Below are 26,815 nucleotides of genomic sequence, written 5' to 3'. Positions count from 1 at the left end.
AAGAATACCATATTTCATTATCTTCGCTAAATTCCTTGACTAATAATTGTACTCTATTATATTAAACTTACTTCTGGAGGTTTATAATCTGTCAAAATTGTATCCACTTGGAATTCTTTCCTCCAAACAATATGCTAAAAAATAAGAAATCAATCGAAGATTTTAAAATTAACTTTAATTTAATAATTATTTGATGCATTTCTAGAAAATATTATTTTGATATTACAAGAAAAGGCTGTAAAGAACAAAAAATAGAAATTTTTCATACACAATTATAACTATATTATTTATATGGGAAATTCCAAAATTTCTCAATGATCATTATTTATAATTAAAAATGCTTATGGAAAAAGAACTTCAATTTAAGTTTCAATTGGAAAATTTCTGAATAATATTATTAAATATTAATTTTTATTTATCATTAAATAATATAAATATCCTTATTAAATTTCTATTTAGTAATGAACATAAATTTTATCCTGGACTATTAGTTTTTATTATTTTTACAGCTAAATATGCATTGTAACTGGAAAATATATATAAGGTATTTTTTTTTTTTACAAGATTGGTGCTTATTTAGAAATTTTAAATACAAGTGTGAGAAAACGTTTTATATCAGTTAACTAGACCTCAATAATCCTTCCATAATAGCAAAATAGCTTTAAGGAGATCTAATTTAGTCTGTACATAAATAAATCCTAAGAGTTTTAGAAAAACAAAATATTTTCGTTTAAAAACATGAACGTACAAAACATAACGTATACAAATTCTTAAAGCTATTTCATAAGAAAATAGACTCATTTACTTTATCTCAGAAAAACTTTAAATTCATTGACAAAAATTAGTGTTGAAATTCAATTCGTGAATATACACAGCAAAGAGTCCTCATTTAAACAGTCCGTCCATTAGTATGTGTAGCAAATATGTCTTGAAAATGTGAATCTTAAATAGATACTTTTGATTTGGATAAAAATAAGTAATTAATTGTAGTGGCATGTACAAAAGAAGAATTTTAAGTACTCATAGATAAAATATGTGAAAAATCAAGAATTAACGAAAATTGAGACATTTGAAGAAAGTGAGAAATAAGTAAGAAGTACATATGACAAATGAAAAATTATCAACTCACTTTTCTTAACATGTCTTCACTCTTCTGTAAATTGAAGTCACGAGCTTTAAAAGAAAGCACTTCTTTAAAATACATTGAAGAGTAATATAAGTCTTTTACTTTTTGTATTTATTTTTTTTTTAAATTAACGAATGGAAAAATAACGAATGTGGGTACTTTTTTGTTGTATTTAATTTATTTATTTATTGATAAAAATGAATATCTATACGAATTTCTGTTAAGAAGATCATTGAGATAAAATGTAAAAATAAATATATAAGCGTACGCTGGAGAACAATAATTTGTAATTTCATGGAATTATTTTGACGAAATTATTCCGATATTTTAGGAATGTCATCTTTGATGATATATAGATTTATGCCAAAATGTGAGTTATTAAACCTCTCTTTTAAGCAAATAATTGTCATTTATGGGCACAATTTCAACGAATTTCATTAATTATTTCACAAAAAAAGAGAAATATTTTCATTCTATTTGCTTTGGAGATAGATTTTAAAAATTCATGAAAATTAAATATTTAATGATAATATTATAATATTTTTAAAAGAATGAAAATTTCAGAATTTTTAAATTTAATTTCAGATTATTCTAATTTATTTAAAGTAAACCGAATTTCTAAAACTCTCTTATTTATTAAAAAAAAGTAGATACCTTTAAGAAATCTATAAAATAAAGTCTCATCTTGACGCATCTTTGGAGTTATATCATTTATTGTTCTCCTTTTCAACTGAAAGAAAAAAAGAAATAAACTTCAGGTACAGGTAAAAATTATTTTAAATTTATTCCACTACTTGCAATATTTTTTATAATAAGTTATGGAAACTTTTCTGACTAATTGCAATGATATTTATAATTGGAAAACTGTAATGTTTTTGAATATTTAAAAAAAATCAATCTTATTCCATATAATATTTCAGGACATTTTTAGAAAATGTCTTCTGGGATCTTGGAATAAGAAAATATCAATTTTTCATTTGTATTGCCCTATGAATGTTAGTCAAATTATTTCTATCATATATTATAAATGGTGACAATTAGAGGAAATTAATGTTTTTCTTTATATTTGTAGATTTATCCTTTAAGCACACACACTAGATCATTTAAACCACAAATTGTCGAATACCTACTCCTTATTTTATTCATTTTTTGACAAAAATAAAACATGTAATATAGTATAAGAATATTTTTTGTTACAAATATATTTTAAGAAAAAAATTGGATTTTTAATAAGAAAAACAAAATTGAATTTAATCTCTTTTTTTCTATACGTGTTCTGCATATATTTATATTTTAGATGTTTCGTTCATACAGAATTTATTATTATTATTGTAAGTAGATTTTTTCGACATAAAAAATATTTAAATCATGATAATAAACGAGTTTTATGTATAATTCAAATTCGCACATTTTTGGAAAAAGGAACTTAAACATTCAGATTCGAAAATTTATAAGTTATATTTTTAATTATTATATATGTGTCAACGAATTGATTTTTTCATTCCTGACTCATAATTTCATTAATTTTAATATATATTTCTAGACGGTTTTTACATATTACAAAAGAATGTTTACAATGTAAGGATGTGCGATATATTTTACAAGAAAAAAATGTTCAATCTGATTTTTTGTAGTATTCGGAATTATCCATAATCTGCTTCTTATTTCTTTTTTTTTCATCATCATATTCCAATATTTCATTAATGGCAGTAGAATCTTAGCTGCCGACACCTTTACTCTTAGCAGGAACGCTTGCGAGACTCTGAGTCTCTGCAACTCACGTTCATGAGCTTTCAGATGCATAATATTAAAGTAACTTAAAATGCTAGACACGCAGGTAAAATTCTTTGTTGTATTGGTATTTGTTGCTATTATCTCTTTTAACGAGTTTCCCTGTGAAGGAACAGGCATTAGAAGGTGTAAAAGTTTATAAATTCCTGGAATGTCTAAGCAAAAGAGAATGGATAGAGTAACAAACATCTCGCGCATGTGCTGATATCTTAAGGCAATTCTCTCCATATACAAACAAATCTATAAATTGTTATTACAGTTGTTACCAGCGAATATTTGCCATTGTTCAAATTTCATATAGTATAAAGAGTATAATTTCCTCAATTTACAAATTAGACTGCTTGAATATAATGATACATTTTACAAAAAACAAAATGTTCTATTACAATATATTAAGTCTTATTTTCTCTAATAGTTGCATGAAAGTCATTGACTTTGTATCCTGATGAAATAGATAATTTATTGTTTATCACAGTTTATGTAACAGCACTTGTCCTAGATAAGATAGCTGTCTCGTTTGCGAAAAGATTTTTGTGCGAATACGATAGCTTAGAAATTTTTATAAATTATAATCATTATAAAAACTATATTATACATACATAAACAGATTTTTTCATCTAAGTTTTGAGGTGTTTCCAATAATTTAAATGATTGCAAAAGGTGATTGTTGAAATTAATATCTCACAATAGACTGACTTTACAATTATTTGGGGAGGGATATTTCGATATCTTCAGTACAAAGATCATGCAAATTCACCATTAGGTAATTCAGATCAATGCGGTTTTAGTTTTACTCGTACAAGAGAATTTCATTTAAATAGACCTACAATCGAAAGCAAAATCAAGCTGCTTATTTTGTTAGTAAATAATAAGTAATGCCTGGTAATCAAAAGATATATTTAGAATTTCCAATTTCATGCCTTGAATACATCTGATTATTTATACTAGATTTGTTCTTTAAATATCTCTTGTAAAAGCAAATTAGAGGTAAGATATTCAGCAGATTGAGAGCCCCAAAATCAAGAAATTGTTATTGTGAAATTTTTTATAAAAACAAAAGCCAAGTTTAAAGTTTAAAAACCTTTTTTTAAACATTATATACAGGGTAATTCAAAATAACACCTAAAACATGAAAATGATATCAAGTGCAAGAGAAAAAATAATCAGTTAAGAACTTAGAGTCACAAGCGTTGTTTGACGGAGTTATAGTGGTTTGTACTGATAATTTGAATAAGAAAAAACTAACTTCTTCAGTGGAATGGTGGATTTCTAAAGCATAATAAAAAGATTCACAGAATAACTTGATAAGAATGATCCTGACGGCTTTACTGAATATTTCGAAGATAAAACTGGAAATTTTGCGAATCCACACCAACCGATGTAACGTGCTTGTAATGAGAGTATTGCTAATTTTTTTTGAAAACTTTGTTTTCTCGTTTTGAATTGTTATTTCAAAAAGAGAATTATTATTTTCAATTATTATTTTGCATTTTTATTATGTAGCAATTTTATATGTTATCATAAAGAGATATTTGTAAAAACCAAATTGAAAACGACTTTACAGTATTTATATTTGCTGTAATAGCCCTAATATCTGTTTTCCTTAATATTTCCTTTGATTTTTCATATACACGAATACTCGGTTCAAAATTTCAAAAAAAAAAAAAAAAAAAAAAAATCTGAAGCTGGGATGACAAATATAATAAGTCATTTAAAAGACATCGAGATTTAATCAGAGTTCTTTTTCAATTATACAAAAAGTATACATCATATTAATTATTTTATAAATATGTCTGTGTTTGAAAATAAAACGAAAAGGAACAATGATAGGTCTTTATTTTGACTTCATGTAAACACTTAGTTTTGAAAATAAATTTAAAAATGACACAATCCTAAAATAATACCTCTTCAATGGCAGCCTTTTCTTCTTCTGTCAGATTATTTCCAATCGTCATCTTCGTTCAATATTCTTAAAACAATATTAAATTGCAGTAAAAGAAAGTACCTAAGAGAAAAATAAATGGTAAACATAAAGTTCCTAAAGTGGTAACTATCATTATAAACATAAATAGCTCATTTTGAAATGAGAAAAGAAAGACGAAAATTTTTCTTTAAATAAACCCAAATCAAATTTTTAAATTTGAAGAAAGAAAGGACAATATATACAGTTATAATTGAATAAGATGCAAATTACAAGTTTATTTTTTTATTATTTTTATTTTATATGGAAAATACTAATACTTTAGTAAATTTTACACGAAAAGATACTAATACTTTAGTAAATTATACACTAAAATTTATTGATACTTTAGTAAATTTAGTTAACACCAGTCGACCAGTTTGTTAGAGAATATTTTAAAAAAAAATTTGCTTATTATGTGTTCTGCCTTTTTAAACAAACAACTTTATTGCCTCCTAAGAACTATCTTCGAGAAGTCTTTATCAGAATTATTTGCGATAATGTAATTCCCATTATTGAATTGTCTTTATCTTTTTCATGGTTCTATTGATGAAACGCTCGAACGATGATGAAAAAGTTAATAAATTTATAATTATATAAGTAATTTTTCAATTCTCTTCTTTTAAAACTTTGTCGTTTCTTATCAAAAGCATTGTTTCAGAGCTGCACATAAAAAAATAACATGTATTAATAAGTAATTAATTTAACATGTATTTTTACTGAGTGATTAAGGCTTAGCATATTTAATCTTATATATCATCTAACGCTTATAAATAAGCCTACTTCAAGATATTTCAGTATTCCCTTTATTATTATTATTCATACTAGTTAATCAATCTGCTTAACACTTAATACAAGTCTTCTGCTTAACACTTAATTTCTTAAATACATATCACAAATATCATTTTTTTCATTATTTCTAATGCCATGAATTTAGCATTATTCTAAGCTGATTTTCTTTTTTTTTTCTTCATATAAACCTTTTTTGCTACAGCGGATTTTATCATTGGTTATATTTCTTTATGTCAAATACATTTACCAAATTTTCTGTACTTTTCTAATTTATCAGCATTAATTGCAACCACAGCATTACAAACAAATTTAGTTTCAGTCTCTATCAGGCTTCATAAACCAATCTATTAATCTGTCACTATGGGCAAAATATCAAACATGCCTTTGGACATGATATTCATCTAATACTATATTTTCTGAGCTAAATATCAGTGCATGAGACATTTAACATTTAAGTATTTTATTAAAGTATAAACGTGGGGAAATAATATTTCTTTATTTGGAGAATGTGTGCTTCTCGATTTTGGACTCTACGAAAAATGATGTCCATATTGTTGTATACTTTGTTGCTGTATGAGGTCACGATTATCTTATAAAATGAACGGACTTTAAATGAGAATTTTCAATATAAATGGCATTTTTATTGACTTTAAAGACAATTAATGAATAATATATCTTTCGTAAATAGTGGGATTATTTTATAATCTATTCATCAAATATAGTTTCATGTGATCTAAATGCTAATTATTTATCTTTTACTTATGATTATAAGTCAGAATGCAACAATGATACAAAGTGCAAATCATAATATAATGTTCTTAAATATAAAATTTTCATTTGTGTTTTGAAATTTGACTTTCATAATTTTGAGTGAAATCAGAATAATAAAAAAAAAATATTATCCACTGCAAGGAAAAACTATAACGCATTTGTCATCTGATAACGTATATTAATAACGTGAACAACTATTTACATTCAAAACATAATCTGTTATCCATAACTTTTAATATAAATATGTTAAATAATCGTTTTTTATAAATAATATTATATAAAACGATGTTTAAAAAATGGAATAATTTTCTGATTAGGAATGCATAAATGATCTCATTTCAATTCTTTACAAACAATAATATACCATTTAATTAATTCTTCAACCAGGATGAAAAAAATCAACCCTAGAGGAAACACACGTAATTTATTAATTTTTAAGAAATCAGAAATCAATTGAAATGGAAAGAATAAAGTTATAATAATGTGTATATTAATAATACTGTAATCAGAAAAGCTGCGAAAAATAAGAATAAAAACAATCTTTCTTATGCAATAAAAATTATTCTTATAAGAATAATTTTTCTTATATTAAAAGAAATATTAAGAGATTTCACTTGGTTAAACATCGTTTTATTGAAAAAGTATTAATTTTCAAACAAAAGCTTTCGGAAAAAACATATGTGGAAAATAAAGTGTTTTGAGTTTCTTTTGAGATGCAAGGTGGCATAAAGGCGAATATTAAAACAAAATTATCATGAGAAAAATTCAGGAGCATATTAAAATTATTAAGAGAAAAAAAAATTAAGCGGAAATTTCGTAATTTTATTTGTGTATTCTTACGTTATTAGCACATTTTATTCCATTTTTATAAAAATAAATAAGAGTTCAAGATTTAGTAAAGTATTAACAAATCTGATTAATATGTGTACTTAGTTTTTCCGTTTTTAAAACAATTTATAGCTGGGAAATAATAACTTCACAGCACATTACAATTGTATAAGTTATTCTTTGAATGACTCCAGTTCAAGATCCGTTTCCTTTCAGGAGAAATTTTATACAAAATTACTTTTTTGGTTAAAAGTATATGTTTAATTTAATTTGATAAATTTTGCAATTCTATTTTTTTAAAAGCTTGAAAATAAAATAGACGTTTCTTCTCCCGATTTAAGTTGTCTTAAATAAAAGTATTTGGATTTTCAAAAAGTCGATAATTCTATTATTAATTTAATTACATATTATGTTAGTAAATATTCTTATGGAGACTTATCTTTAACGCTATGATTAAATCAAAGAATGTTAATGAAAAGAGTTGACATCTGATATCCTTCTTATCTTTTTCTGATGGTGAGTACGCAATACTTCGTTTCCTTGTCTTTCATCATTCAACGTTAACACTCGCAATTTAGAAAATTTCAACCAATTAAAATCTAATAAAAAGACTTAGTTGGATTAATTTCCTCGAAAAGTTAGAATACAAAACACTACATATCACCTCTTTCGATTAGTATACATGAGAAAATGTATAACTTTATTAAAATGAAATTACTTATATAAATAAAGCGTTCTATATATTTAATAAAATCATAAAATAATTCATGCACTGAATTGCAATTTGCCCCTTTAAAATTCTTATTTTATCTCATATTTTCAAGTTCAACAAAATGTTTAAATATTTTTTTTAGAAAATGAAGTTTTACAGCAGCATATATTGGTGTTTTACTTTCTCTATTTGATGTAAGAAAAAAATTCAAAATTTGAATTGCGCTGGCTAGCATAATATTTATAAAGTTCTTAATTTTTTCTATAATTTTTAAATATTTGTGCACGTTTTCAGTATATTACATTAAACGAATCATACATTCTATAAAGGAATTTTTACCAAATTTCAATTTATCCGTATCTTTATTGATAAAAATATCATAAAACATGCAATCAAATACTAATCTCTCAACATTAACTTGAAATAGGATTTTAGATTAATTTTCATATGCAGTTCCCATACGCTAAAAGATTTTTTTCCCCTTATGGTCAAATAATATCTAATTTAAAGAGAAACGAATCAGCATTTTGATTGACAGAAAAGCCACAGAGGCATCATACAGCGTTGATAACGATTTAAATTAAATTAATATTTTAATTCCACGGAGCTTTCACTATCAGTATATCAATATTTATAGATATATGCTATATATACTGTCATGATATAAAACAAATAAGCTAAGTATGTTCAGTAAAAATTGCTAATTTTTCTATAAGAAAGGAAACTCAGAAATTAAAATATTTTAAATTGCTAAATGCATTTATTTATTTTTAAATATTTTTTTTTTATTTCTTAATATTAAAAGTACATTTAATAGGAATTTCTTTTGTTTATGAAAGAATTTTTACATAATTTATCATTTTTTAGTAACAGATTAAGGAGATGATGCGCATCTTAAAGAATTTGTTAGTTACTAGCAAACAGCCAATCAAAATAGAGGCTTTTACAGCCAAGAGATATAAACTAAAAAAGTAAAGATTATTGATAACGACTTAAACATTCAATACTTGATCAATGATCTCTGATGACAACATTGGCGATAGCAATATATATATATATATATATATATATATATATATATATATATATATATATATGTGTGTGTGTGTGTGTGTGTGTGTGTGTGTGTGTGTGTGTGTGTGTGTATTAAATAATAAAAATGTATTAAATATTAATTGAGTGTGAATCGAAAAAATCTAGATTTAAATGCGAAAAAATTGCAATGTTTCAGTGAAAAAATATTTTATACAGAGATTAATCTGTTAAAACACTTGTAATAACGATAATAAATATACTTAAACAAGCATATTTTTTAATAATAGAAATAATTAGATAATTCTTCTATTGGACTTATTTTTTTTTCTATGGAATCCTTTTTATATAATTTATCTCTCTTGATTAGAAAATATTGGTAATGTATCTTGATGAATTTATTATTTGCTAGAAAATACCCTATCAAAGCAAGGATTATAATTACCATGATTTGATATAATTTTCAATCAGACGAAATTTCAAATTTGTTATTGGCAAATTTTAATATGTATACTATTTCATTTTGAAGATATCAAAATATTTTTAACATATTTTATTTCTATGTTCTTCCCTCTAAAATCTTTAAAAATTTCCTAAGCGATCTATCTTAACAGGCAGTGTATTTTTAAAAATCCTTAGTGCAGTAGCTTCATATCATTCTTGCACATGCATAGTATTAAGAGAAAAATTAAGTGCAATATAATTCCAGAAAAGTTTAATTTAAATATTAAAAATATAAATCCCAAATAAATAGAAAATGCACTCACCTTCAATGTCTTCAACAAGTGCGAAATAATCAGAAAGAGAAATATAACCTTATCTTAAACTGTAATCAAGATATAATCAAAACTTAAGCAAGCGAATTTCCCTTTCATTGTCTTCTGATCAATTATGGACTAAAGATGGATGCACCGTAGAAGTTTCTTCCGACGCTATATAGTTCTTTCAGGAAAAAATTTCTTCTAATTTAGGTGAATCAATTTGCAGCTCACGATATTTTCCAGCATAAAATCACAATTGATGTCATAACCAAGTATTACTTTAAAAAGAATTTTATCTTTTCTGACATATTTGTTATCTTCAGTTGTATTATCAAATAATCAACAAAATAAAATTTAGATAAAATGATCAAAATAAAAGTTGTTGTTGTGTTCTGACTTATGGCACTTTAGAAGCCCGATGGCAGCTAACTGCCAAAATAAAAGTAAAAAATGAAAACGTTTTCTTGGGTAATGTTATTTGGACATTAGACATCCTTAAATTGAATAGATTTCTGACAAATGTTATTTATTATCAAGGTTAGAATAACAGTTTTCATTTCTTTTCCTTTTTTTATAAAATGTCGAATCTTATCACTTTATTTATTTTATATAAAATGTAAATAAGAAAATAGCGTTTTAAGGTGTATGTACACACTTGAAACTTCGAAATCGTTCAAAATGTCGAATATTTTTTTATTGCTTAATAATGTTCTCTGATCCTATTGCTTTTAAACTATACCAAGATGTTGTCAATATTCGAAATATTTCTTGAGTTATAATTATTTTTCTTGAGCTGATTTTATTAAAAACTCTAGTTACGTTTTTTTTAAAACTCATTTTATGAAGAATGATATTTTTCTACTATGTTGCTTCATTCAAACAATCATAACTAAACAAGAAATTAAACAAATACAATTATTTATATATGAAAATAATCTTTATAAAATAGCGGTTGTTTTGTGTCTCAATCAAAGTTATATTTATAGAAATAAATTTTTAATAGCTATTTAAAAGTTAAAATTATAGAAAAAATCTCGCTTTTTCTATTTATTGTTGATGAAACATTTTTTAAAAAACTATATATTTTTATAACTTGATTGAGGCAGACAACATGAAGACTAATATTAGGCATAATTTCCAACTAGAATTGTGTGTCTGTATAAATTAGAATTTAAGATATCTTGTTTCAAAAAATATGCTAATTAGCTCATTAAATATTATTTAATTAATTAATAATTAGTGTAATATGGTTTTTTCTCACTGAAATGAGTTTAAACACATTTTAATGACCTAATGTGAAAAAACTGGATTTTTAAAGTTAGAATTTAAAAAAAAATCTTCTAGTGTGTGCATACACCTTAAACTATTTTAAAGAGATATTTGTTTCCAGATATGATTTAGAAAAGGTAAACGTAAATTTTTAATAAAGGTTTTTAAATTTGGGCTTCTTAAACATATATGTATAGATATTTAGAAATAAAATTTAAATTATTTCATGAAAAACTTTTATTTTTATTTTGAATAAATAAATCATGCTCTAATATTCAAATCATCGGAGCGCTGAAATACTGATTTTCAAAATTTCATAATGTAGGCAACTATCTGTGTTATTTAATGTTCTAAAAATGCAATTACAAAAATGTAATAAAAATTCTAAACCATTGATTACTTTTAATAGTAATAATTTTAGAATAAAAAATAATTTTCCTGATACGTTATCTAATTAATCATGATTTTTGTTATTAAATTATTGATTTTCAGAGAGCCATTTTTTAGTTATCTTTTTTTTCAAGAAGTTTTTTAGATAAGAGAGAAGCTAGTTTCTATTTCTATTCATCACTTTTTGTTTAAAACAATTCACATGACAATTTCTATAAAATAAAAGAAAAATTAGAATGTAAGTGTTCATTAATTATTAAAGGAATAAAAGCGAGCTTTCATATAACAGAGCTCGCGTGAATTCATTTCGATTTCTGACATAAATTACTAATTTCAGGTTTCTTTTTCCTATTTGCTCTTCAATATAATATTTGATTTAAGAAATACTGAAATAATTTTTATTTTGACTAATAATAGAGAAGGATCTTTTTATGCTTGTCCCATTCCAAAAAAAAATAAAAAAAATGTCTAGAAATAATGTGACTCAATGCAAGAACTATCAGAGGAAGTAATTGAATAATGTATATTAATGTATATTTTCAAATAATTTTTAATAACAATTGCAAATGTTTTGGGGTTTTGTATAATTCACAGAGAAAAATCAAATCATTGACATATAATTTTTTTGGCCATTGTTAAGAAAAATTATATTTAAAATGTTGCTTTTTAATGTTATAAAAAATATTTTTTCCCTTTGCTTATGAGCTTTGCGCTAGGTCAGGTTTTCAAAACTCTAATAATTTCACTCTTTTATAAATAAGAGAGGAGCCATAATTGTGAGTATTATATAGTTATCTTCATATCATAATGCCTCATCTTATGTCTGGTAACGATATTTCATGTTCAGAAGGAAAAAGTAATATTAGAAGGTATCTGTTGTGGATTGAAAAATAAAAGATACTTTATATTTCTGTTCTAAAACTAATTTTTGAGAATATTTAGATTTAAAAATATTACTTTATGCTGCAACATACAATTTGTTTTCAAATAAGAAGACACTTATCTTGTATTGCTATCATATTTCAAGAAACTATTGTGCATTCTGGTTTTTATCTTGGTATAAAAGTCCATGAACTTTCGTTCTTATGTAAAATAAACAGACCTTTTTCTTTGTTTGCATCACTCTTTTTTTTCAATTCAATGAGTTGATCGAATTTTTGTTTTATTTATTTATGTTCGTAAGTCGCAGTTCTTCTCATTGATAATTACTAAATAATTTATTATGAAAATTAAGCTGTATTTACACCAACATTTATTTATCTCTAGGTGTATATTTTTTAAGCATTTACGTTCTAGAATGCCATTATATATTCCGAATAAATCAAGAGCTGGAAGAAGTTGTTTTTGATTATTTCAATTTAACATATAAATATTATGGAGATGTTGATCAAAGACGTAAATAAAGCAACTCTAAATTTCTATAACTTTTATCATATCTTATTACTTGTACGTTACATTAATTGTAAATTCTTTATTAAATTTGTTTTTATATTTCATTCATTATATTTTTAAAAAACACTAGGAAATTGTTAATATTTCTAATTACAAAGAATATTAAATATTAAATACTTATTATTTATTCCATTTGATAGTTATATATACTATTGACTAAAACTGAGGGTATCATTTAGCTTTCATGCATTATTGAAGCATGCAGACGCATATTTTTGTCTAATAGTATAAACATTTTATAAATGGAATATGTTTTTAAAAAAAGGTCAAAGTAAAATTTAAAAACCCATACTTTACTTAAATAACATTTTACTACACAGTTTTATAAAATAAATAAAATCAATTAGGGCAATTGCGAACGAATTTTGCAAACATCGATTTATTCTTCGATTTGAAGCTAACCGTATGAGATGGAAAATAGTCTTATAATTTATATGACTGCATAATGATGCATTAGAAGGTACACAAAACAATACTTTTTCCGAAATTAATTTAATTCAGTAACCTAATTTAAACCAACTTATTTATAAAGGCATTCATTTAGAGTAGTATATTTTTTAAAAAATACTCAAGAGACTGTTAGGTAAGTAGAAAATTGTGGTTTGGCTTCTGATTACAGTAATAACCTGATTTCAGATTTCATGAGAATATATAGAAAATGGAAGAATCATTCGCATAAATTCGTTGAAATAGGAATTACTTTACCGTCCATTTCCATGAACCGCTGAATACTATTTTATTGGTTTCCAAAGAAATTATATTTGCTTCATGAAATATCGAATATAATTCAAAATACTTTGATTTGGATTAACTAAAAATCCTTCTGTCCTCCATTTCATCAGAAAAAAATATCGGGAAATGAGTCTATAAAAATAAAAAATGATTGAATGCGATAAGAAAAACGAATAAAATAGAAAAAATTTCGAACTTACTTTAAAATGAATTAACTAATATGTCGCTTTTATGGTAGAATGTTTCGCTGTCATATCAACATGCAAACTCCGATTCCAAATTTCCAAATTATTTTTATCTCACATTTGCACTTTAAAAAAAGTCTACTCAACCCTCAGAATGCCGCAAGATAATTTTTGTCTGACTCTCGCAAATTGTAAACTATCATCAATCGAAAATGCTGATATAGACAAACTTTTTTCCTCCAAACCTATATGATTCAGCTCAACACAATTATTTCTTTGACAAATGGAAAATGACCATTCATTGTGGTGTCTTCAATATATCTGATAAAAATATGCAATTTCTTTAAAAAATCAACCTTGAATGATTAGAGATAAGTTGCGTCCTGCTCCTTCGTGAACACTGTTTCCTATTGAAGAATCAAAATCATCGTTTTCAGATTCCACTTGCAACATTATATCTTTTTCCTTGACAACAGTATTCTTTTTTTTTTTCAATTTCAAATCATCATTAATATCCAAAGCGGAAAGCTACTTGAAGTGATACTACTGCGTTGTTAAGTTGAATATCACTTCCTATCACGTAACAAAGATTTCGAACTGTAAAATAATACACTTTTACTTAACAAACTAACGTAATTACCTCAAGATGTGGTTAAGAGTAGTTGAGAAAGCTGGAAAATTATCAAGGGTAGTTGAGTTGATTTTGTTTCTGAGCAGAATATCGAATAATGGAAATCGAATTTTAATCGTAATCGTTATGTCCTGCAGTTTCACAACAATTTTTATATATTTCCAACTTTCCTTTCTAATAATCGATATAGGGAATGAAAAAAGACACTTAAGAACATTCTCACATTTTTTTGTATGATTGCAACAAAAGTAAACAAGCCTTAAAAGATAATATTGGTCTTGGTTTACACCACGACGACCCACCTACCCGAAGTGGTCTAAGAGACCTTGAAGATCTCTGAGGAGAGAAGCATTATTTATTGAAAGGCTTACAGTCATCGTCAGTATATGGGCGGTAAATAAGGGTACGCATTATAATTCATTTGATTAATATGAAATATTTAAATTAAATAGTTCGCAAACCAATTCTGGGTTCAAGAGACTAAGTTGAAAAGTATATACAGAAAAAAGTAACATACATAAGCATAAAAACAATAATGTCCAAAGGATGGAAAACACAGTATACTGTACAGTAATATAAAACAAAGTTCCAATATCTAAAATCATATACCTTTCCCATTCTATAAATTGAAAAATAAATGAATGATACAAATACAAGGTGAAAATACAAAGCAGATCTAGAATGATAAACGCATAGAAAAAAAAAAGCAACACGAGGAGGTAAATAAAGAATATGAGCAGAAATGTACAAAGTTTTTAATAGCTATAATCCTACATAAAAAAACAACTAGGTACTGTGCCAGAATAATTACATAGATAAAGAATCAATTAAAACAAAACTGCAAACAATTCAAGACACCGATCCCAAGATAACATTGTAAAGTACGGGGAAGTGATATTCGTATTCTACAGTGCATTCCATTCTCGTTAAGGCTTCATCGAGTGTACTGTTGTTTTCTTTCGCACTTACCCTTCCTGACTTTACACAGACTTAGGAGTATATTTAAGTGGAATTAAACAGCTTATAAGCCTTCAACTAAAAGAAAGTAAAGCAAAAAAAAATCTCACATTTAAGCAGATGTGCAGCCAATTTTATGTCAAAAAAAGTAATTACAGAATTCTTACAAATAAAATAAACTGACATTTAAGTAAAAAAAGCAACAAAAAAAATGTTATATTCTTACACAAATACATACAAAAAATAAATAATATAGAAAGAAAAGCAATAATAAACAAATCATTTAAGAGGGAAAAAAGCATGATTGATAGTAAAAAAAAAAAAAACTTGGAGAATGTTGAGTTGCTGGCTTTGAAAGTTAGTTTAAAAGTAATCATTCTCAATGGTACTTTACTAGAAGCTCTTCAGTAAGAGAAATTCGGCTCTGCAGAACAAAATATTTATAGCATATAAAGATAACAGTATTTATTTGCATTATTATTATTTTGAATTGAAAGTTTTATTTAAAAAGTTGGTTGTAGATCTTGTTCGAGTAATTTGTATTAAATTACCTCCTGATGAATTCCTAAGTGAAGGAGTTAACAGGTTGTTACCTAGAATATAACGGTTGTTGATGTCCTACAGGCATCTTTAATATAGAGAAGGGATAATCTTCGTATAGAAATCCAGGAGCTCTCTTTGGAGTAGGAATATAATATCATGTTCCTAAGCAGCAACTCCGTGCATAGTGTTCTTTCTACGGCCTGTTTTGCAGGATAATCTTGTGATATATTTATGGACCTGCAACTTCTATGAACTTGAAACTGCATGATTTGGAAATTGGAGATTTTGAAAGTTTAAAGGCTTTTCAAGGTCCAGATAAAAATTGAATTCTTGTTCTAAGCATGTAATCGGATAAAATTCTGTTATTGGTCATGCCATCAGAAGCTAAGTCATCCAATTAAATAGACATTTATTGTTTATTGTGAATGGAGTCTTTAACTTTAATAAGGTTTATTTTTTCTTACCTGGTCATTTATTATCCAGAAAAAATTAGGAAGAAACGGAATATTTTTAATAACTAATTTAGCAATAAATATACATTCTTTGTTGCCTTAAATTTATAGGAAGCAGTATACTGTACATTTAACCACATGTTAAGATATATTTTCTGATTCGGTTGAAAAAAAATTTATCTGGAAAGTTCAGTATGCTTGGAATTCAATACTCAATTAAACTTTATCTAATAAAACATATTCTTTATAACTTTTAATGAATTTAGTCTTCACATATAACAACTTTAAAGTATTTATTTTCCTTTTAAGATGACAAAACCTAAAATTTCAGAATGATTTCAGTATATGCCAATAATGTTTACGACTTGTATCGAAATAACACAAGGCTATTGTGTTTGAATAGTTGATTACATTTCATTACAAAAGTTTAAGATTATTACATGTAGGCCATCACAATTTGAACGGATGTTAGTTGACGAAGAGGGAACATTTCTACACCATAAGTCTGTCATGTCTAGTTCACGCCATCCCGTCTGACCATAAAAAATATGTAATTCTTTATGGCTCACCATTTTTTCATTGGACTTACATTCAGAACTACAATAATAATCTTAAATTCAATTAGCATAACTAAAGGACTTTTAGCAATTAACTTTGGACAAGATGCATATGTATGAAATACCTTTGGGATTTTGCAAATCAAGGTTTTACAGTTTAGGGTAAAATCAGAAAACTAAAACCCAAAACCAAGTTTTAATATTTATACAATTTTTTGTATTTCTTGGTTAGTCACGCACAGCCTATAAAAATAATTTCTAATTTTTGGGCATTTAATAGTTAATTATATTCTCATGCAGGTTTCTAGTTACTGAAATTGTCATGTTTATTATTAATAGATGAAGTTTTCAGTAAGTCACCCGAAGAAAGTTTTCTGATCAATTTCATTTCTCCAACTTCACAGGTGATTCCTTTATCAACTAGAAAATCCTGTACAGGGTCAAATGCTTCCTGATTGTACGAAGGTTTCCGGGTGTTTTCAATACAAAATACCGCACGGAGAGTTACGAGAACGCGTATAAATAAAATTAGATGCATACAGAATAGGGTAAAGCGAAAATGGTCTTAATTTTTTTTTTAGATTTTAATTTTTTAATAGTGTGGAAAAGCTGCCTTTTAGGTTCAAAAATAATTTTTAAAAATCGGTTTGCAATATTACATTATTGCAAACCGATTTTTAAAAATTATTGCCGCAAAAAGCTTGAAATTTGTAAAAAAAGTGAAATTTTTAAAAATGGCTTTTAAAAAATTTTCTTATACTTTAGTTTGGTAATAAGTGGAGAAAAGTTAGCTTTTAGGTTCGAAAATAATTTTTAAAAATTCTGGTTTCATTACAGGAATATCTCGAGGTGCTGCAAAGAGCTTAAATTTTGTAAAAAGTTGAAAGATTAGAAACTTATAAAATATTTTTTTATGAATTTTTCTTTCATTATAATGTAATAAAAGATAATATTAAATACATATATAAGAATTAAAATTGGAAATTATTTATTACAAGATATAATAATGATAAAATTATTCTTTATGTAAAATTTTGCGTTTCTTACTTCTGTATCCTTAAAGATTACAATTGTTACAGCTACAAAATGTTCATTTTTACTTCATTGCTACATTAAAGTGTTTGTTTTAATCAGATTTTGGCACATTCAAATGTGAGTCAATTTTTGCTCATATGTAACCTTCTTTCTCTCGATTGAACCACGACCGTTTTGAGCGATTCGGCCACCAGTTTCACATCTCTTTCCATTCCTTTCAATTGACGGGGAAGCTGGGAAAAGTCGATAGCCGAATCACTTAAACTATTTGGTTCAACTTCAGATGCCTTCTGTATAAAGCCTCCGAGAGAATCACTGGAAACATATTTTAGCAATGGGGGGGGAGGGGATTCAGTTACTTCATTTTCAAGCCATGCACTAATGTCGATGCAATTCTTTGCATTGAAGTTTATACTTGGAACTATAAAACTTCCTGACTCTGTCCTTACTTTCTGTTCTTGCTTTTAAAATAGGTCTAAACCAAGTTCTCTTTGCATTTTGCGTTCATCATTTATCATGAACAAAATGATATTTTCTGAAGCAGCAAAATACCCATTTCTTTTAATAATCTAGCCTATAACGTTCTTGAGATTGTCAGGGAGATAGCGTGGTTATGAGATAAAGTTCAAAAGATGTTTGGAAGCATAAGTGTATGAACATTTTAACTTAATATTAAAGCCACACAGGCACCTGATAATTTTATTTATTTTCGTCTATCTGATGGATCTGATCGGTTTGCCTATTTTTATATAAAAAAAACTGTTGTTCTTCAATGTTGTCATTGTTGCCAGTAATCGTTTTTGGTGCACTAGTATTTTTTTTGTCCGTTCTAGATTAAACTTAACTATTCTGTGTAGTCCTTGACTCTTTCTTCCTTAAAGCGCTTGTGGTAGCAATATTACCTATAACCAATTTCCTGTTAGAGCATTGATCGTTTAGAACTTTTTATTTCATTACTGACACTTTTTTTCTTTTATACGTCAGAAATATCAAATAAACGTCTAGCTTCTACTCTAAATTCTGTGAGATTGGAATCAAACTTATCTGAACATTTTCTGCTTTTAGACTTTAATAAATTCCAGTATTTAGCATGTTAAGCTTTTATCATTTGTGAAATTATTTTGCTAGATGCAAATGGAATAGAAGCTCTTCGCCATATTTGTTTTATTATGGGGACTAAAGTGACACATATTTCGCTTACAGAAGGATTCTTCTCTTAAGCAGTTTTGAGGTTATGTTTAATATAATAGTAGCGCTATATTCGTAAGTAGTGAATTCAACTTCAAGGAAATCATTAAATTTCCCAAAAATAGAACTCTCCGATATTTGTAATGACTTCATTAATTTACTTACAACAAAGCACACAAGCGCACAAACTAACAAATTAGTTACGTTAATCAGTTGCGTAATAGTCGGGACGGATACGCCGATTCATCTGAATTAGGCAAAGATACTGATACCAGCACTGTCCTTGTCACTGGACGCAGACAAATTTCCGCCTTACCTCAATAACAATGGCGACGATTCAGCGCCATGCCAGTGCAATAGTAACAACAGTACTTATTTAAAGCTTTTTATTTCATCATCGGGGCACGCAAAATTCCTTAAAAAATTGCAAAAAGTGTTTTTTAGTAAACTTTACCGTTCTTGTGGCCCCTCAAAATCTACTTCAATATATTTCATATTTATAATTTATTTTATCTACACTAAAAGGCAATTTAGTGTAGCTATTATAAATTAAAAATCAAAAATCGATTTTTTCGTTCCATCCTAATACACAATCTGCTTTCCAGTACTTTTGAACATTGACCTGTCAGCACAGAATTATTATTTAAATATTTGGATACGTAAAACCTTTATTTTCACGAGCGTCTCTGACACCGAACCAAAAGAAACTTATTTGATGTGCAGTAAATGCATTTACTTTTTATGCGAGAAATAATAATTTTGTAAGGAAAAATGTAGAAATAAATTTTTAAACTAAAAATTAATGGACTCTCCTAAATATGTATTCATTTTATTTTATGTTCAGAAGTCACAATAAAAATATTTTTAGTAAATTAACGACTGAATATAAAGAAATTGTTATAGAGTGATAATGGGGGTTATATATTATCAAAATATTGAAAGTATTGATAAATGGGTTGAAATAAATGCAGACTTTTTATATTTCCTTCTGTTTCGATTTCGCTTTTCAGTTTGAATAATCAGTTTATACAAGATTATCAGTTATACAAGGGGGAGGGTCTCGAAATGAGGATGAGTTGCTTCCGGCATGGTGGTTGGATCTCGCCACTCTGGAGGGTACACAAATAGGTAGATGATCTGACTCCTCTCATCGATGATGGGACGTACTTCCTTCGGGGATGGTTGTGCCGTGGCCGGTGATGGCTCTTGAGACTCAACCACAGTTCCTGCCAGTGTTGCTGTTGCGGCAGTTCGGTCATTCAGTTTTATTGTTTAAATCCGTGTGCCTTCGTGGCTGGTGGGAGAGTCAGATGGTTGACTTGACTTATACAAGATGATTAGGTGTGTATTAAGATTTAAGTTATGATTCTACGTTAATTTGTACTGCAAGCCTTTTTTTTAAAAAGCTTACTCTGTATCATATTTCAAATTATTTATATTCGCCTAAAGCAATAACAAAAATTCCTTCTTTTTCAAAATTTATATGTACAAGATAATACAAATTTCGTCTTGTTTGATTTGATAACTTTACTGTTATTTGTGCAATGTGTTTACTAATAAAAAAATATCTTTAAAGTTAACATTAAACAATTGTTCGAAGAAAACTTATGGCGATATTTATAATATTATTCAGCACTATCTACGATTTCGAGAATTATCACTTTTTCAAGAAATGTAAACAATTGGGTATAATCTCTTTAAAAAAATTTTTATATTAATAAGTAATGCACATTTTTTTTGTCTCTTTTAAATCTCTTTTAAATTGTCCAACGTTTTCAACATAATAGTAAATTATTTTGATATATTTCAACTAAAAGGTGCGGATTTTTTTCGAAATAAGAAAAAATATAGCAATATTTTTGTCTGCATTTCTCAATATATTGAAAATGATACTTATAAATATATAATAAAAATATTTATGGGCATATGTGTGACTGGACGTGAATGTGTATAAATGACTTGTGTCTTATTCAATAATTTATATTTATTATGTCAGGCATTCTTCTAATTCACTGTAAAAAAATTATATCTAAAGAATTTGAACACTACTTAAAAACATTTACAATACATTTATTGGATGAAGTAAACAGTTACAATACATTTATTGGATGATTTCAACAGTTTTGAAATTTTAATCAAGCGATATATAAGCATTTTTTGTTGAAAGTAAATATATTTGAATCCTTTATTTAAATCACATAAAATGCAATTAGATTTTATAAAATACCATTGTCGCTGAAAAAAAAACAGTTTAGTGGTTTTGAAAAAAAAATCAGTTATTTGAAAATTAAACTATGTAATATATTTAAGATCATAAGAGAATTCAAAGATTTTGAACATTTATATATGTCAGAAAAATTTAACTAAATTATATACAATACATTGTTTCTGGTGCTGAAAACTGATTTAACAGATCTGATAAGAAATACACTGGTGGACAAAATTAAGAGATGGAAAGCATTTTCTCACATTTTTTCTAAAAATACCGCACAAAACCTGGACAGTTGATGGCCATATATAGTCACTGTTGCGCTATTGGCCCTGAGATAAGTTTAAGTATTCTTGTGGGCATTGCTAAGCCAGCAGGAGGTATAAAAGTCCGCATCGAGCTGTTCATCTCATTCCACTCTTCAACACAGTTGCAGAATTAAGTGCATTTTTGGAATAATCGTGTTGTTTCTTGCTGGTTTTTAGGTGAAATGAGTGAACATCATCGTTTAGAAGATGGTATGAGGTGGAGAATTGTGGGTATACTTGAGGCAGGCCAGTACCAAGCTCAGGTTGCTAGGGAATTGGATGTAACACCAAGCGTTATTTCCAGTTTGTGGAGTCAATTTAAAACTAGTGGGACAGTATGCAGACGACCAGGACAAGGTCGTCCGAGGGCTACAAAAGCCAATGAAGACCGGTATTTGTTCGTTTCAGCTAAGCGCCAGAGGACGGCTACAGCCACTCAATTGTCTAGGGACCTCGCGGCTGCTACAGGAACATCAATTTCGAGTAAGACAGTTTCGAGAAGACTCCATGAAAGAGGGCTGTATGCCAGGAAGCCCGCTATTTGCATCCCACTCACACAAAAGAGCGCGTGCAGAATGATGCAGACAACATCAGAATTGGACACAGCTTCAATGGGCTAATGTTCTCTTCACCGATGAGTCCAGAATCAGTCTACAACCTGATTCTGGACGGTTATTGATATGGAGGGAACCTGGAACCCGATACCATCCCATCAACATTATCGAAAGGGACCATTATGCTGGTGGAGGACTCATGGTTTGGGCAGGGATCATGCAAGATACCCGCACACCGCTCCATGTGTTTGACAATGGTTCCGTGAATGCTCAGAGGTACAGGCAGGAGGTCTTAGAGCCCTATGTGCGTCTTTTCAGGAGCGCTGTTGGCCCTGAGTTCATTTTTATGGACGACAATGCGCGACCACATAGGGCTCTCATGGTTGATGAGTATCTGGAAAGAGAGGACATTCAACGAATGGTTTGGTCAGCCAAATTCCCTGACCTGAATCCTATTGAAAATGCTTGGGATGCTCTTGGGGGAGCTATTGTGATGCGCCAACCTCCCCCCAGAACCATTCTAGAGTTAAAAATTGCTCTGGTGGAAGAATGGAAGGGTCTTCCACAACCCCTCCTTTACTCCCTTATTAACAGCATGCATACTCGTTGTGCATGCTGTCTGTCTGTCAGGGGTGACCATACACCATACTAGAGGTAACACACACTGTACAAGCCTCACTTTTATTGTCATCTTTTATCCTTAAGTTCAGACTACATTGGATTTATTGGAAATAGGTCTTGCCAGTGAATGGCACTTTCATTTTTGTTTTGCATACTTTATTATCATGGTATAAGCTATATCCATACCAAATTTCATTTATTTATATTCAGTATTTTTTTAGATATTTGGGAAAATGTCTTCCATCTCTTAATTTTGTCCACCAGTGTATAAACAATACTAACTAAATATACAAACATGTATATTTAAGTAGGAAGTTTAAATTGAAATAGTAATTAAAATCTCAATAATTATTTTTTAAATTATATAGAATAAGTATTTTGATACATAGTAATAATACAGAGTACAATCTAATTTAATCATTTGAAATATTTATTCAAACCATACACAACATATTTACAATAAGAATACTACTCGGCAAAAGAATTAATTTGCATTAAATCTATATAATTGTTTGCAAGCATAATGTGAGTGCAATGATTCTTTCTGAGCAATAATTCTTTGTGGGCATAATAATTCTTTCTATGCAATAATTTTCCCTCCTATTCAATAATTTGCAATTCCTCTTATGCAATAATTTTTCTATGCAGTAATTCCACCTATGCAATAATTCTTCCTATGTAATAATTCTTCTCTACTTCTACATAAAATTTCTCCTCATCGAAAAGACTAGATAGATTTCGATCCAATTATCCTCATTTTATAGTAAATCTCCTTTTTATATATCCAACTGTAGGAATTATCAAACGAAACAATATCTGAAAAATATAAAATAAATATTAAATTATATATATATATGATCGGTAAAACGAAATTTTGCACTTAAATATTATTTGCAGTTATGCACTCTGGCATTTGAGAAAATTGTAGCTGTCTTAAACTGGATAAAGAAAATTCCTAAAAATTTAAAATTTAAAAGAATTAAAAAATAATTAAGGCACTTATTTTGGTTGAAATAAAGCAACAGTTCTAAGAACTAAAGAATTGTTGAGATAAACTGGAATAATTTCTGTAAATGTTTCTGAACCTGTAACTTGATTCCAGCAACGCAATATAATAAATAAAATTGATTTATTACAGCTACATGTTTGAATAAAGCTCCCAAAGGAAATTTTCCAGGAATTAATAATTAAATCTATAGCTATTTATTTGAAATAATTTTTTATTGTCATTTTCTCCATTGAAAGGCACGAAGTTTCCATTCAAAGTGAGTGCAATCAATTTTGAAATTAACTTACTATTTAAATGATGAAGAAGCATTTCAAAACCATTATAGCTTTAAAGAAGTAGAGTACTTCAGCACTTTACTTACATGTCCCAGGCTTTTCACATCTGTAAACACCAGTTTCTGATCCGTAGTATGTATCCATCCTTTGTTTCGGTAAAACTTCAACAATCTTTGAATCATTTACCTTAAAATGCACACTAAATCCTATGTCTTTGTTTTTTGTTTCGAATTCCCACTCCAAAAATGAATTAGCTTCTTTCACTTCAAAGGTAAGAGTTTCTTTCGAGAAACGGGAAACGGTAATTTTTTCTACTCCAGGAGTATTACAGAGTATTTTCTCTGATTTCTTCAAATAATAACTTTCAGGTACTGTTTCCGCATGATTTACCTATGGGTAACATAAATATATTAAGATAATTATTGCAAGAAGTTTCAATAAAGAAAACTTTATATGTTTCCATGAAAAGTTTGTCCAGATTATTAAAAACCAATCGACATTATCGTACAGCTTGCACATTTGTTATATTGCTTGTGGTTAGTTAGGTAAGTTAAATCTCTCATGCATAACTTAATATTACAGAATTTCTCCAAATAATTATTAAGCACCTAATGATGAAGGCTAATTAATCGATATCATTTTAATAACATCTTTTTCATTTTGTTCATAGAATTTCCATTTTGTGCATATCTCGCCATGGCAGTCAAATGGCCAAAACATTTTCTACATAAAAAGTTTCTTTCATGGTATTATTAATTCAATATTTTTAATGAAATCTGAGCAAATTATAAAATATATTTAACTTAATCGTATTTAAAAATGGAACAAAATCAAATAAATTTATTATTTGTAGTAATAAAGAGTTATGGAAGAATTTATATAATGAAGAATTATAATGCAATTATTTAAAAAAAAATAATGAAATTAAAGAAGAGATTATAAGACAATTATCATCCTAAATCAGATATCTTTTTCATTTGTATATATTGTAAAAATAATTTCTAAACTATAACACTTTTGGATGTCATCGCTGAAATCATGTCGGTCCTGAAGTAATATCTCCAACTGAGATTTTGTATTTCTTACTTGTGTTTCTTTTATGTGTCTTATTTTGCCTTAGTTAATGTATTATTATTTTGCTTACATAATAATTCTTAATAATAATACTTAATGATAATTTCTTTGTAATATATTTTCACAACTGCCATTATTATATTTTAACTGCAGAAAATAATATAAATATCTCATTAATTTTGAAAAGTCATAATGGGAAACATAACTTGCCAAATCTCAATAATGAATATCTCTCTAACAATGGATCAAAACAGTGCTGATGAAAGCAGCTAATTTACAAAGGAAATATTAATGCCATTATAAATACTAATGTCATGTAGTTATCCAGAATAGTTCAAATAATACTAAGAAATTGAAAAAAAAAATGATATATATTTTGATTAATATTTGATCCAGCTTCCCAATCGATATATCCCAGAACTTTATAAATATGATGGTTATCTCTGGCACCTACTTCTTCAAATGCAGATTACAGATTTATACGGTGATTTGCAGTAACAATAAACATACAGTTTTAATAGTGGAATATTTTTAACATTTATAAAAAAATAATACTTAATATTCTATTCAGTTCTATTCCTCTAGTGCTCAAACGTTTATTTTATGGAGTTAAATTACAACTGAGCCAATCTTAATAAAAACATTTTATTATAAATCTAAATTAAATTTCACAACTCACTCTTTTGCGACGAAGATTTAAGAGAGAAAAAAAATAACAAAGTTTCAAAATAGATATTTCCCAATAAATTTTTAATGAATGATTTAATCACATTACTGATAGATTCTGCTTTAATTTTCGTACTGTATGTAAATTAAATTCAGAAATATCTAAGCATTTTTTTTTCATATTGAGAAATAAAAAGAACCATTTACACTCACAAAACTGTTGCACATAGGATGTCCATCAGGATCAGTTCGGTTTCCGCCAAGAAAGGCTGGAAGTTCGTCTGCATCAATGATTTCAAGAAGATCTTCCTTCCAATTTTCTGCAGGAATTTTTTACAGAATGTTAGAATTTGAAAGAATTTCTACATGTCAATATTGCAGAATGTTAGAATTTGAAAGAATTTCTACATGTCAATATTGCAGAATGTTAGAATTTGAAAGAATTTCTACATGTCAATATTGCAGAATTCTGTATAAAAGGAGACTTGATTTATGAGGAGACTCGAGATTTATTTCTTAATTTTTTTTTCTGGCAAATCTAGCTGAAAACGTTGCAGAATGGAATTTGGAAATGCAAAATAATACTAGTAACTAAAAATAATCATCAGTAAAACGATTAATTAAATTGGTGAATGGAATATATATTATGATACAAGATTTCCTTTACATATAAAAATCGATTTTTTATCTGAAATTAAACGGAACCTACAGAAACTTGAAATAATGTAACTAATTTCTTACTGTTAAATCTTTTTTCGTTTCTAAAACTTCACTGGTTAAAAATTATAAAAATAATTCTTCATGTATTTATGATAGAATAATGACTAAAGAAAATTGCAATGTTGCACAGATAATTTTAATCTTCTTTTAGATTTTCTGACCTATAAAGTAAATAAGAAAGCAAAATTCGACTCTTTACCTACCAAATAAATTAA

The 26,815-nt window shown here is 27.3% G+C and overlaps 2 protein-coding genes across 7 annotated transcripts in view; both read right to left on the bottom strand.

The window, feature by feature from the left end:
- The window catches only part of LOC129962034 (retinal-binding protein-like), a 38,308-nt gene extending 24,191 nt beyond the window's left edge, over positions 1–14,117 (bottom strand). The window contains exons 1-5 of one of the 4 annotated variants that reach the window (XM_056075714.1): positions 13,817–14,117; positions 4,822–4,922; positions 1,781–1,856; positions 1,130–1,173; positions 72–134 (exon numbers count right to left, since the gene is read on the bottom strand). In XM_056075714.1, coding sequence (XP_055931689.1) covers positions 72–134; positions 1,130–1,173; positions 1,781–1,856; positions 4,822–4,872 — 234 coding nt within the window. In that variant the 5' untranslated portion in view covers positions 4,873–4,922; positions 13,817–14,117. Of the gene's footprint in view, positions 1–71; positions 135–1,129; positions 1,174–1,780; positions 1,857–4,821; positions 4,923–5,158; positions 5,187–9,779; positions 10,041–13,816 lie in introns of those variants that run through there. The other 3 variants (XM_056075712.1, XM_056075713.1, XM_056075715.1) reach the window with 3 other exon arrangements.
- Positions 14,118–21,292: 7,175 nt separating this feature from the next.
- The window catches only part of LOC129962035 (SEC14-like protein 2), a 43,776-nt gene continuing 38,253 nt past the window's right edge, over positions 21,293–26,815 (bottom strand). For 2 of the 3 annotated variants that reach the window (XM_056075718.1, XM_056075717.1), the window contains 3 exons: positions 26,094–26,200; positions 24,227–24,530; positions 21,293–23,672 (listed from right to left, as the gene is read on the bottom strand). In XM_056075718.1, coding sequence (XP_055931693.1) covers positions 23,584–23,672; positions 24,227–24,530; positions 26,094–26,200 — 500 coding nt within the window. In that variant the 3' untranslated portion in view covers positions 21,293–23,583. The remainder of the gene's footprint in view (positions 23,673–24,226; positions 24,531–26,093; positions 26,201–26,815) is intronic. The other variant, XM_056075716.1, reaches the window with a different exon arrangement.

Source organism: Argiope bruennichi, chromosome 2, assembly GCF_947563725.1.
Source record: "Argiope bruennichi chromosome 2, qqArgBrue1.1, whole genome shotgun sequence".
NCBI lineage: Eukaryota > Metazoa > Arthropoda > Arachnida > Araneae > Araneidae > Argiope > Argiope bruennichi.
This window is presented reverse-complemented; position numbering and strand designations above follow the sequence as displayed.